We start from the raw sequence: 14593 nt of genomic DNA, 5'->3' as shown, positions 1-14593 counted from the left end.
GAGATGTCAACAGAGAATGGCCAGACTGGTTTGAACTGACAAAGTCTATGGTAACTCAGATAACCGCTCTGTACAATTGTGGTGAGAAGAATAGCATCTCACAGTGCTATTCTGAGATGCGGGTTGGCGCTGTTTTGGCGGCACGAGGGGGAGCTACACAATATTAGGCAGGTGGTTTTAATGTTGTGGCTGATCGGTGTGTGTGTGTGTGTGTGTGTGTGTGTGTGTATATATATATATATATATATATATATATATATATATATATATTTGTATGTTTTATTGTAATTATAGTTAAACAAACAAGTAAAGAATCACCATTAGCCTAGTTTCCATTCAATTTTCGCGCTATTTTGTTGTTGACAAAGTGAAAATACGTTAAAAAAAAAATTGCGAAATTTGCCGTCTTCTGCCTGTTTCCATTTAAATGGCATTTTATCGATAAAAATGTTGTGCGTGATGACGTCATGCCTAAAAAAAACACTTTGTCGCATAAGTTTTGTTTAGCGCAAAATAAATATGCCCTGAAGGCGTTTCCATTTAGAAATGTGTGTTTATCGCTAATTCGCTTCCCAGATGTCCCTAATTCTTTTTCCCTGAAGTTTTGGTAAAATGGGGAGAGTATTGAGACAATTCATTGAAATTAGCCAGCTTACTATCATTTTAATTTCACAAATAAATGCAATCAGAAGACGAGGAATTGCAATCAGAAGGGAGCAGTTGCCCTTCTGATAGGACCGTAATATTGGTCCTGATGTCGCAGGTTGCCACCGGTTCCGACCAGAATGCGAATCGTCATGGCCCTGTTCAAGCTGTCAACCTGCACCAAGTAGTGGGGGAAACTTTCGGTCTTAGTATACGGACCATCCATCGATGTGTATATGCTGTGTGCACAGCTATTAAAGAAAAATTGATGCGGTTTAATATCAGGGTTTACATATATGATACATTCCTGATATTCAATAGGCTATTTTGAACAATCATCTAATCTAAAGCATTGCCATCACAGCTGCATTATGTCCCGTATATTTGTCCAGCAGCTTTTAACGACCAACTGAACTTGATTGTCATCTCAAATTATTTTAGTGTCATAATGCAACTTACATTTTCTGAAGAAGCTCAGCAAATGCAACCCGAGGTAAAGAGGGTTAGATTTAAAATATTTAAAAGTTTTAAAATGTTCAAAAGCTCGTTTTCTGAAAGTGAACTCCGCATTGGACAAATAGTTCTGAAGTGTAGAAAATGTAATTCAGCCGACTTTATTAGTCTGCAGAACAGGGTAAGGCTAATTTAAGTTTGTGTAAAGAAAAGGCATATATGCACTACCGGTCAAAAGTTTTGAAACACTTGACCGAAATGTTTCTCATGATCTTAAAAATCTTTTGATCTGAAGGCGTATGCTTAAATGTTTGAAATTAGTTTTGTAGACAAAAATATAATTGTGCCACTATATTCATTTATTTCACTATAAATCTAAAATTTAATAAAAAAAAAAAAAAAGTTTTTGAAATTGATGACTTGGACCAAATAATAAAGAAAAGCAGCCAATAAGTGCCCAGCAAATAGATGGGAACTCCTTCAATACTGTTTAAAAAGTATCCCAGGGTGATACCTCAAGAAGTTGGTACATTTCTGAAAATTCTAGTCTTTGTACTTTGTACTTTGAAGATGCTAAAATATAACACAGTTTTGATTTATTTTGGATTTTGTTTAGTCACAACATAATTCCCATAGTTCCATTTATGTTATTCCATAGTTTTGATGACTTTATTATTATTCTAAAATAATAGTTGGGCTATATGTTAGTGTTCCAAAAAAGCACACTAAAGCTTTTCTTCTAGTATTGAGCATATATTTTTAATTTAAAACATATATGCACAGAAATTATATGTTTTTTGTTTTGTGGGCTAATTCCGTGACTGCCGTCTATTATTTTGATTGGTGTAAAAAAGCAACTTTAATAAATAAACGGATGGCTACCACGATTAAATTAATCACAAACAGTGGCCATTCATTTGTTCTCCGTGCACTTGTCAAATGTGCATGTCTTGAAACAAGATATTTGTGTTGGCACTCCTGGAAGTGTCATGTTTGCAGTGATTCGGATCTTTATGCCGTTCGGATCAATCCATAATCATGTACAATAAATTGGCTTTCAAGGATCCTATACCTTGTCATCATGATTAACACAGGCAATGATTGGGGTAAATTCTGTCATGTGACACTACATTTTTGCGTTAATGCCAATTTTCTCAACAAATAGTGTTTCCAAACCAGTTTTTCGCGACATCTGATGTATCGACATAGAGTTTATGCGCTAGAGTTAAATGGAAAAATATTATGTCGATACTTGTGAAATTTTAACGATAAATTGCGTTTCCATCGGCTTAATTTTGATGCGCTAAAACTTTTTCCGCAAAAAATCCTTGGATGGAAACGTAGTTAATGTTAGTTTATCAACCGTGATTTTTAGTTTAGTTTAGTTTTTGTTTTCATTATTGTATTTCAGTTTTTCAGTTTTAATATTTTTTAAAGCTGAAACGTGTAACTTCTGTGTGAATAGTGTCACCAAAAAGAATTGCAAAAATAATCAAACTTTTCAAACAGATTCCAGAAAACGTCATGGTTACTGGTGTAACCTCCGTTCCCTGATGGAAGGAACGAGACGTTGGTGTCGATGTAGTGACACTAGGGGTCACTCTTGGGAGCCCGAGACACCTCTGGTCTTTGATAAAAGGCCAATGAAAATTGGCAAGTGGTATTTGCATGCCACTCCCCCGGACATACAGGTATAAAAGGAGCTGGTATGCAACCACTCATTCAGGTTTTACGCTGAGGAGCAGATATAAGGTCCGGCCATTTCAGCGGGTAGTTCAGCATTGTGGCAGGAGGGACCAACGTCTCGTTCCCTCCATCAGGGAACGGAGGTTACACCAGTAACCATGACGTTCCCTATCTGTCACTCACTTGACGTTGGTGTCGATTTAGTGACACTAGGGGTCCCTATACAAAACGCCACAAGGCTGAGCTGTGTTACGTGAACTGGCGGTGTGTGGTGGGCAGACTTGCTGTGTGCCTCATAGCCAGCACACCAGGTCGACACGTAACCTCCCCCAACACAGTTATGAGTGTCGAACGGCCCTTTTTGGGGACAAGTCGACTACCCAAAGATAGAGACAGGCTTAACCCAGTCGTGGCCTCTTTTCCCCTTCTCTTTTTCCACTCCCTAAAAAAGAAGGGGGATTATCCGACTGGGCCACCAGGACTAGTCGGGGGGTGTCCCTCCCAAGGGGAGGACACTGCAGAGACCACACCTCGCCCCAAGAGAGGGGGGGATATTTAAGTGGAAAAATACGTCACATGGTCTTTCCAACCATGTGGAGAGCCTTCAAGGTAAATCCTGCCCAATGGGGGAGGAGTTAATACAAACATGGAGACTGGGGCAGAGGGGCTCTGCCCAAGGAAGACGCAGTTTGCCAGCAGGGAAACGAATTAGCGGAAGATATAGATCGCATGGGGTTAGCCTTACAGGGAACAGCCACATGCGGAGCACCTACCCCAGAACCGGGCTCTTAGTTAGCGCGTGTACTGGGCCGGCAGCGAGTCTCTGAAAACTCGACTGCCACAGGGCTCGGAGGAAGTCAACCAGGGAACAAATTTTGTGAACACTACTGGGAATTAATGGCGCACGTCTTCAGCTCAAAAGGAGGTGGAAGGCGCTATGTGCAAGCGATACACCCGGCCGGCTATCCCGGGCTTATCCGCTTGTGTTGCGTGCCACTACCTGGGATGAAACCGGTTCCACCCGGAGGTTGTAGAACCTTGCAAAGGTGTTGGGTGTTGCCCAGCCCGCTGCTCTGCAAATGTCTGTTAGAGAGGCACCTCTGGCCAAGACCCAAGAAGCCGCTACACCACGGGTAGAATGGGCTCGTAGCCCTACCGGGGGCGGCATGTTTTGGGCGAGATATGCCATAGTTATAGCCAGTGGTCTTCCCGACGGGAAGAACACCACTTAGCGAACAGACGCCACTTAAAGGCATACAGGCGCCTCGTAGAGGGAGCCCTAGCCTGAGTGATCGTGTCTACTATCGCAGGTGGGAGACAGCTTAGGTCTTCCGCGTCCCGTCCAGGGGCCAGGCATGGAGATTCCAGAGGTCTGGGTGCGGGTGCCGGATGGTGCCCCTTCCCTGAGAAAGAAGGTCCTTCCTCAGGGGAATTTGCCAGGGGGGAGCTGTCACGAGGAGCGTGAGGTCCGAGCACCACGTCTGGGCGGGCCAGTAGGGTGCTACCAGGACGACCTGCTCCTCGTCCTCCCTGACCTTGCACAGGGTCTTTGCAAGCAGGCTCACTGGGGGAAGCGCATATTTGCGAATGCCAGGGGGCCAGCTGTGTGCCAGTGCGTCTATGCCGAGGGAGGCCTCGGTCAGGGCATACCAGAGCGGGCAGTGGGGAGGATTCTTGGGAGGCAAACAGGTGCACCTGTGCCTGTCGAATCGACTCCAAATCAGCTGGACTACCTGAAGGTGGAGTCTCCACTCTCCCCTGAGGGTAACCTGTTGTGACGGCGCGTCCGCCGTAGTGTTGAGGTTGCCTGGGATGTGAGTGGCTTGCAGCGACTTGAGGTGCTGCTGACTCTAGAGGAGGAGACGGCGGGCGAGTTGTGACATACAACGAGAGCGCAAACCACCTTGGCGGTTGACATATGCTACCGTTGTCGTGTTGTCTGTCTGAACTAACACGTGCTTGCCCTGGATCAACGGGCAAAACCTCTGCAGGGCGAGCAGAATTGCCAACAGCTCGAGGCAGTTGATGTGCCAATGCAGTCGCGGACCCATCCAGAGGCCGGCGGCTGCGTGTCCGTTGCAAACAGCGCCCCAGCCCATTTTGGAGGCATCTGTCATGACCACGACGCGCCTGAGGACCAGTTCTAGAGGAACACCTGCATGTAGGAATGAGAGGTCGGTCCAAGGGCTGAAAAGACGGTGACAGACCAACGTGATGGCACACGGTGTGTCCCATGGCGCCATGGCCGTCTCGGGACTCGAGGCTGGAGCCAGTGCTGAAGCGGCCTCATATGCATCAACCCGAGCGGGGTGGCCATCGCCAAGGATGCCATATGTCCCAGGAGCCTCTGAAGAAGTTTCAGTGGAACCGCTGTTCCCAGTTTGAACGCCTTCAAACAGGCCAGCACTGACTGGGCATGCTCGTTTGTAAGGCGCGCCATCAAGGAGACTGAGTCCAACTCCAAACCAAGAAAAGAGATGCTCTGAACTGGGAGGAGCTTGCGCTTTTCCCAGTTGACCCAAAGCCCTAGTCAGCTGAGGTGTGAGAGCACCAGGTCCCTGTGTGCACACAACATGTCTCGAGAGTGAGCTAGGATTAGCCAGTCATCGAGATCGCCCACCTCCCTTAACGGGGCAAGGGCAGACGCGAGGAGACAGGGACAGGCCGAAAGGGAGGACTTTGTACTGATACGCCTGACCCTCGAACGCGAACCGCAGGAAGGGTCTGTGTCGAGGAAGGATCGAGGCGTGGAAGTACGCATCTTTCAGGTCTACCACCGCAAACCAATCTTGATGCCGGACGCTCGCCAGAATGCGTTTTTGCGTCAGCATCTTGAACGGGAGTCTGTGTAAAGCCTAGTTCAGAACTCACAGGTCCAAGATTGGCCTCAACCCACCACCTTTTATAGCGGGCTCCGAATAAGAGGTCGAACTCGCCGTGAGTCGAGCCGGCGGACTCACCCGGAAGCCCGATTGGGGCAGATAAGCGTGCTGGGGAATGGGAGGTCCGTGGGGGGATACCCGGCAGAGGCGGTCCCATTGGGGTCCCCAAATCGCCCCTAGTGCTAGCCGCGCTGGCCTCATACCCGTGGGTAAAAGGACCGAGGCGGGAGCCTCTGGGGTGGCTCACTTTCTTATGAAGGCGAGCCGCGACCGCAACATTGCCATGGACATATTCTCACAATGAGAACATGACCATCCACGAACGCTGTCTCCGCGTGAGCAGTGCCCAGACATGAAAGACAGTGATCGTGACTGTTAGAAGGTGAGAGATAACGAGCACAACCAGGAATAACACACAATCGGAAAAGCATCTTTAAAAAGACGTTCCGTGTGTGCGCTCTTTTAGAGAAATATATACTCTTTTAGATGGGAAAAATGTTCTTTCAGAAAACATACTCTCTAGTTTTTCTGCCGAAGCGCCCAGGGGCGTTCTCTGCAGTGCACCAGTGCAGAGGGGGGAGAAGCCGCTGAAATGCACCGTCAGATCCAGCAGAGGTAAATGAACAGTAGTATTCAGCTCAATGAGCATGACCGTTCGGCTCCGAAGAGAAAATCTGAATGAGTGGTTGCATACCAGCTCCTTTTATACCCGTATGTCTGGGGGAGTGGCATGCAAATACCACTCGCCAATTTTCACTGGCCTTTTATCAAAGACCAGAGGTGTCTCGGGCTCCCAAGAGTGACCCCTTCTGTCACTACATCGACATCAACGTCGAGTGAGTGACAGATAGGGAACCCCCCCTGTCTTCCATTGGTTGTACAAACAGGTAGCCCTACTCCCACCACAAACTCACACCATTGGTTGAGGTCTGGATAGATGGGCAGCTCAAACAAAGAAAGTAATATTTTGATTGCTCTACAGATCCACAGTGTCATAGTTTCAGTTTAGGTACAGGTTACGTTAATTACCCTGGTTCATACCTATTAAGAGATTCAGAGAGCTGAGTGTGGCGGTATTTCGAATGCAAACATGAGCACGTGTTGGTGGACCAGTGGATGAAAACAGTGCCACCAGTCCTCCAGCCATGTGGTCATGTGATCTGCTGGCTGGCAGACTTTTTATCTCATCTGCTCTCTCGCTCGGACATGCAAATACTCACATACAAACAAGTACAGAAAAGAGTGTACACATGCATACACACACATTTCAATGGAATAAGCGCAATCCTTTTACCTGCTTTTTCAAATTCTCTCCACTCCTCCTGTCTCTCGCTTTCTGAGCGAACACGTGGCTGCTGTTCTGACATTAGAAGGGAACTGCCAGATCACATTTAGACAGGGTCTAAAATAAGCTCTCATAAAGCTGGCAGAGTGGGAAGAGAGAGCGAGAGACAGACTAAGAGAGGGAAAACAGCAAATACACAATGAGGGATTTAGAAGGAAGGAAACGCAGGATGGAGTAGTGCCAAAATCTCTCTTTCCATAAGAGAGTGCGGCCTGATTGCTCTTGAGATTCTCAGCTGCCTGTCAGTCAAATGATGCCAATCTGTCCATTACCGATTCTTAAAAAGTAGAACTGAAGGAAAGCAAAGCCTGAATTTCAGCACTTTGATTTTCTGGGAATAATTAAAGCATGTTGAGCCATGCATCAATTTAACATCATTTGGATTTATTTTATATGGCCTAGATTTTAAAATTGTCTAGTAAGTTCAATTGCAAGCATATGTGGGTAGTTGACATGAAATACTTTAGGGAAGTCGACGTGTCCTGCTGCGTCCTACTCACACTACTCATTGGTGTGTGAGTGTGTGTGTGAATGGGTGAATGTGTCAGTGTAAAGCGCTTTGGAACCACTAAGGTTAAAAAAGCGCTATATAAGTGCAGACCATTTACCATTTACTCAATCTAAAATTAATTTAAACAGCATTTTGCTAATTCTTTTATAATTGTTATTATGCGTGCAATTTTTAACGACCTCATATTAATTGAGACACTGCAGGACCATTCAAAATGAACTAGTGTAGACAAAAAATTTGTTTAAAGCTGATGTAACTTTTTTATTGTTAAAATGCATTCTCCTAAGCTTAATATGCAAATCCAACTATGAGTAAACCATTTATAGGTTAATTTTGTCGAAAACTGTAAGCAATGTGTCTCTGTGGCACAATGAAAATTCCTCTGTTTTGAGCGACCCGTCTATATATACACAATAACACCGATTCAACCAATGGCATGACTTTGGGGCAGGACTATCTCTTTGTATGCAGAAACCTGTTTTGAAAACAGCATTTATTTTTGGAATACTGTTTGGTTTACAAAAATTACCAGTCACAGCATATAAAATATATAATTTCCCTTATATATTTTATAATGTATATATATTTTATATTCATATAAATTTTAACCTGAAAAAAATAAAATAAAAAGGAAAGCTATGTTAGGCGTCAACTACCTATGTACCATTGTGGGTCTAAATTCAGGGTGGAACTATGAGCACATAAACTTTCTTTATCTTTCCAGTATTGAGAAGAGTGGTAGATTGATTCCAGACTCCCTCTTTGACTTTATTTATCCATTTTGTTCACCTGAATTGACCCATCTGACACTGTAGCTGCTTTTACCGTGTTCATCTTGTCATAAAGTATGAATGAAAATATAAATACGCCACTGGATTTTTCTTCCACCTCATTTGAGTTAATAAATGCAGAAATAGCCTAAAGTGACAGAACCAGTCGGCTTGTTTAGAAGCTGTGGCATATCTCAGGCTCCATCTCCCCTGCTTTATCATGCTGCTCGCCCGATCTCGCCATCTCTCATTCCTTACCCCGGATTACCACCCGCGAGGGATCACAGTGCCCAATCACAGTCCACAGGAGGGATTAAGAGAGAGGGAGAGCAAGAGAGAGAGTGAATCTCTCACGAGGGATTCTTTGATAAATTTGCAAAAAAGAGTCAGGGGAAATTTAGAGTTGGAGAGACAGGGGGCAGTGGAAAAAAGAGAGAGAGAGAGGCAGCGTTTCTTTGACAGACAGACAGACAGAGAGAGAGAGAGAGCGCACTTATGCAAGAGAGGCAGCTCTGTTAGTTTAGCAACAAGCTCTCTTGATGTGGTGAAAAGCCATAATCCTGAAGAACATCTTCAGCATGCACATCCTTCATTCCCACTGCATAATCAGGTGAGACCCTTCTCCTCCTCATACCTGTATTGCTGTACAAGCCTAGCTTTGGTGCTCACTCGTGGCTCTGCTTTTAAAGGATCCCTTCCTGGATTAAACTCGAAACCCTATTAAACCCAAGGTTTGTGTGTGTGGAAAGCTTTGGTGATATCGGAATCCCCTTTTGATGTGTTATGTGATGCTTTGATTAAACATTATGCTGATTTCTGATACTTTTGAATTGTGTCTGCCGCTGTACTGCATCTGAGTATTTAATGAGAATGGTTGACATCATTTCAGTATCATCGGATTGGACATATTGTGGGGCAGTTGTACATCGCTTTGTGTGCAAATTGATAGCTGCTTATTCCTGGCTCATTACGCAGTATTACTGTGCAAAATGCAACAGCTCCTCTTTCTTAATGGGAAAGTTGTGTAGCCCTCCATTTGGATCCGGAATAATTGATGTCTATTGCGGTTAGCAGGTGCCAACTTGGCTATTATTTATTTATTTATTATATTTTTCCCCCTCCATCCATTTCTTACTAGCCGTGTCCTCCGAGGTTTCTTTTTATAGTGAATGTCAGAGTGCAAAAACACCTTTCCCACTTTGTCTTTCTCTGTTTCTGTCTCTGTCCATCTGTCTATCTTAAAATCCTGATGTCTATTTTTTGTCTTCCCACATTAAGTGGTAGGGCTTCAGGTTTCTTAATATGCTTCACTTTTACTGTGATGGAGGTTGTTAAATTAATCTCGTTTCAGTATTGATTACCTGAGCCATGTCTAAAAAAGCACTCACAGACTTAGCGCTGCCTGTCTGAAATGTGCTATTGGGCTATTGCTGGTGAACACATTCCCCGTGTCTGAATATCCTTCCTTCTCTACTACGGTATACACTTACTGAGCATTTTATTAGGAACACTATGGTCCTAATAAAGTGCTTGACGTAGTCTTCTGCTGTTGTAGCCCATCTGCCTCAAGGTTTAACATGTTGTGCATTCTGAGATGCAATTCTGCTTACTACAACTGTTCAGAGGGGTTATCTGAATTACCATTGCCTTTCTGTCAGCTCGAACCAGTCTGACCATTCTCTGTTGACCCCTCTCATCAACAAAGCGTTTCCGTCCGTAGAACTGCCGCTCACTGGATGTTTTTGGCACCATTCTGAGTAAACTCTAGAGAATGTTGTGTGTGAAAATCCCAGTAGACAGCAGTTACAGTGTAACCGTTCGTGGAAATGAGGAAGCTGGGGCTGGCTTGACAAAACACATAGACATTTATTGTTGCACTTTTCAACCGCACACAATAACACACTGCTTCACACTATGTTATGCTATTCAGCTTCACTACACATAAACTCTGTTGGCTTTTCAGCTCAACACTACACACAGTCAGCTTCATGTGTCTCTCTCTCTCTCTCTCGTCTGCCGCTGTCTCCTCTCCTTAAATAGGCTACTCCTGCCACCCCTCACTGGAACGTGAGACCGATATGGCACACAGGTGGACCTCATTAACCACTTATCTTCCTGGCCTCACTCTGCCCAGACGCCGCTCGGCCCTGCTCTGCTCGCCACATACAGAAATACTCAAACCAGCCTGTCTGGCACCAACAATCATGCCATGGTTGAAATCACTGAGATCACATTTTATCCCCATTCTGATGGTTGATGTGAACATTAACTGAAGCTTCTGACCCGTATCTACACTACTGCCACACAATTGGCTGATTAGATAATCACATTATTAAGTAGGTGTACAGGGCGGCATGGTGGCTCAGTGGGTAGCACTGCAGGAAGGTCCCAGGTTCGAGTCCTGGCTCACCCAAGGCCTTTCTATGTGGAGTTTGCATGTTTTCCCCATGGTTGCGTGGGTTTCCTCTGGGTGCTCTGGTTTCCCCCACAGTCCAAAAACATGCAGGTTAAATGAACTGGAAACTCTAAATGAACCATAGGTAAGAGTGTGAATGTGTATAACTGTATGTGTTAGCCCTGTGTTTGACTGGCCACCTGTTCAGGGTGTTTCCCTTCGGCCCGAGACAGATGAGATAGGCTCCAGCACTACCCATTACCCTACATATGACAAGAGGATGGAGATGGATGGATGGAAGTAGGTGTGCAGGTGTTCCTAATAAAGTGCTCAGTGAGTGTATGCCAAAGGTAGTATGTCAAATATGTAGGGTGTTAGAATCCTCAGTATTCATAAAACAGAAGGCGATAAATACCTTAATATCGTACTGCATCTGCTTAGATTCTGAAGTGCGCATCCACTGGATATTTTACTATCCAGCAGTGAAGCCATCAGATTCAAAACACTGAATAAAAAAAAAACAAAAATAAAAAACAATAGCAGACAATTGCGATTCGGGCGGCTTTTTAAAATTCAAAATGCTATATATACCAAGAACATTTCTTGTGGTTACATTTTACTTTTTTAACAAAACCAGAGTAAAGTTTTTTCGTGGTTGTTGTTACTACATCATATTTTTGGATTACAGAATGCCCATGTTCCCATATGAAGTATGTCCGGGCATGCACTCATACTACTCACCTGCATACCTAAAAACATACTTGATTAACGGCCGAGAAGTACGTTACGCCAATTCTAACCCAGCTTTAGAAATTAATAAAATCATAAAAGTCATGGAAAAGTCACTAAAATGTGAATATGCTTTTGCATTCTGCTGTAAAATATTTTATTGTTCTTGTGTAGAGTAACATGCTTGCAGGCCATAGCAATGTCTGATTTGTGAGCAAATTGTTTTCTTGAGTCGGTTATTTTCAATAAATTGGTCAAAACCGTTCACAAAGCGGTCTGAATGACTCACTAGCAGATTGGTCTTAATCAAAATGATTTTTAAAAATCCTTATCCAGTCATCACAAATGACTGGAAAGGGCATTGAAAAGTCTTGTAAATCCATTGGTCAAAAAGTGTGGGAACCCTGGTTTAAGCTGGTCTTCAGCTGGTCTAGCAGAACTCCCAGTCTGACTAGCCGAAAAGTGCCTAAGACCAGTCTGACAAGGCTTGGAGACTAGGTAAGGCAAGCCAACCAACTTTTTTTTAAAGCTGCACTATGTAAGATTTCTTGGTTAAAAATTAACAAATTGCCATTATTGATTAAGTACATATACAATCAGTGCTCAAAACAATGTCCTTACCTTACCCCGATTAATTTAGGTAAGCTTATAAAAATAATTTGTATTTTGAGCTGTCGGGTTGGATTTGGCACGAAATCGCTGGCTTATATCGTTCCTCTTTGCATTATGACGTCATGTCCGTAAACACAGGAAAGAAGTGCCGGCTGTCACGTGTTCCGGCTGAGGACGCTGTTCAGTTCAGTCAGTCACAATCACGCAGTTCAGGATGGCATTGCTGCAGTCTGGATGGATGTTTATCTGTTATCCGTTTGGCGAAGTTGTTTACCTGCTTGGGTAATGCATTTATGAATCGAGCATTACCCATGTGTTTACCGATCGTGATTTGCTGTCAGTGGAAGTTACTGTGTATGTTTACTAATACGTATGACTTCTGAAATTGTTTATTGAACATATTATTTTCATGTTTAATAAAGTATGTTTTATCCCCATTATTGCTCGTTTTATGTTTTTAGTTGACAGTGTTATTAGACCTACAGTTTCACTTGCTTTATCAACTGCCGTGTTCATTTTTTTGTTTTTTTGTTTTAGTCACACTTTTAGTCTTTTGACAAAAATGTCCTTTAAAAATAGTAAATTTTTTGTCATGTTATATTCATTCATTTTAGTCAGATTTACAAAAATGACATAAAATTTTAGTCAATGAAAATAATATCTTTTACTTGATGATGATGTGCAAAATGGACAAAAAAATGTAAAACTGTAACAGACCAAACTTTAATCAAATATTCAAATATTTAGAAAATAATTTATAAATGTCTTCTAATCTAAACATGTATCAAACATACAGTATAAATGTACATAGGCTTACTGTCCTTGTTGTGAAAAACCTGAGCTCCTGAAATAATAATGAATAGACTGAAGTATTAGCTACTTTTTAGAAGTTAACCTAATGTACTCTGAATTCATCATGCTTTAGAGTTTCTTATGGAAACAGTGTATTCACAAGGCAAGTTATGCAATGCAAATTACGATTATTCTGACTAGCGCATCATTTAGTTGAAGTTCACATGTTCACTCCTTTCCTTGTGCAGATGTAAGTTGTTCCATAAATTTTGTGGATATATTGATTAATCTCATGTATAAATAGGATGCATTTGAATGAGGTATTTACCCCGTTTTAAAGCAGTTAATTTTATCAGTGTTTTACCGGCTTTAATAAAATAATTTCATAATCTTCATGATGTGCCTTTTCCGTCTCATTTCTTCAACAAACGTTTTCATCCTTGATTTCGTTGACAAGATTAATCATGTAAAAATAATGACATTTTACAGTGAACTCGATTCAGCAGTATCACAAGTTTCACCTCTTAAATTGCTGATACAATACAATACAATACAGAAATTCATAGTCAATTAAACACTTGAATAATCATATCGGCCCGGTATTTTACATAGAAACTGGCCCAAAAGTTGTTGAGGGGGGATGAATCTTGCCCAAAAGTTGTTATATCTTCCAGTCATGATCACACAGGCGATGTCCAGGTAACCTCAAATAATGTGAGATTCATCCACCAGAGCAGTAGTGTCGAAACACAACAGACATAATGTATTCTTCCGCAAATTGCTTGAGATTTTAAATTTCAACCACAGATGTCTCTAGAGAGCACAAAGTTACGTAGTGCAGCTTTAAACAGAGGCAGCTGAAGATATGAAAGAGATCAACAGAATCAAAAACAAAATTAATGTGCAATACTTGTGTTGTTTTTTTTTGTTTTTTTTGTTTCTTTTTTGTATGTTTGTTTGTGTGGGTCTCCACGAGAACTGTAGATTGACAGTTGTATTGGTATTGCTGTCAACGACAGCAAATCAAGTGTAGTCAATCAAGTGTAGACAAAGACAACAGAGCTTAAGCGTGATATTTACGTCTGCCTGAGTGAGAGCAAGAAAGACTAAGTCTAGAGGCTTCAATGACCTGACAGAACCTCACACAGACATTTAAAATGACATTCATAAATGACGTTCCACAGCAGCTGCTGAATCTATACAGCAAATGACAAAAACAATGTGACGAGTGAAAGAACACACTAGTGTCCACCATTTTTAAACGTTAAACCTTTTTTTTCTTTATCCCATTTTGAACAAAGATGGCCTTCTCTGTATTTGTATGTGTGTGTAACAGAGCAATGGCTTTAGGGACTTGATCACATGAACATTGTAAGCCAAAAATTGGTAGAAATGGATAACTGAAGAGACTAACAAAAAGTACCATGGTACTGTATTACCATGTTTTTTAGGCATGATTCGATAATACCATATTTGATTTGACATGAACCATGATACCATGGCATTCTTTGAAATAACTTAGAGTACCATGTAAATACCGTGCTAAATAAATAGGGTACACACATCTAATGTAATTTAATGCAATGATCAAGATGTTCCCTTATTTTTAATCTGTGTGGAGCTCCATTCTGCAGTCTTATGACTTGTTTACATTTACATTTTATACATTTGGTAGATCCTTCATTGTGCATTTTAAAGGATTTTCAGGTATGTTTCTTATATCAGCTTTTGTGTTCCCTGGGGATCAAATCCATATACACTACTGCGCTGTGT

General features: G+C 42.5%; 1 protein-coding gene across 10 annotated transcripts in view; it reads left to right on the top strand.

The window, feature by feature from the left end:
• Window positions 1-14593, top strand: part of LOC127422825 (thyroid hormone receptor alpha) — a 217262-nt gene that overhangs the window by 171390 nt on the left and 31279 nt on the right. Inside the window, exon 1 of one of the 10 annotated variants that reach the window (XM_051666616.1) lies at window positions 8702-8902. The exons of the other annotated variants lie outside the window; for them this stretch is intronic. Coding sequence (XP_051522576.1) covers window positions 8871-8902 — 32 coding nt within the window. The 5' untranslated portion in view covers window positions 8702-8870. Of the gene's footprint in view, window positions 1-8701; window positions 8903-14593 lie in introns of those variants that run through there. 10 annotated transcript variants of the gene reach the window in all.

This window comes from Myxocyprinus asiaticus, chromosome 32, assembly GCF_019703515.2.
Source record: "Myxocyprinus asiaticus isolate MX2 ecotype Aquarium Trade chromosome 32, UBuf_Myxa_2, whole genome shotgun sequence".
Taxonomy (NCBI): domain Eukaryota; kingdom Metazoa; phylum Chordata; class Actinopteri; order Cypriniformes; family Catostomidae; genus Myxocyprinus; species Myxocyprinus asiaticus.
Note: the sequence above shows the minus strand (reverse complement) of the source record. Positions and strands in the feature narration are given on the sequence as shown.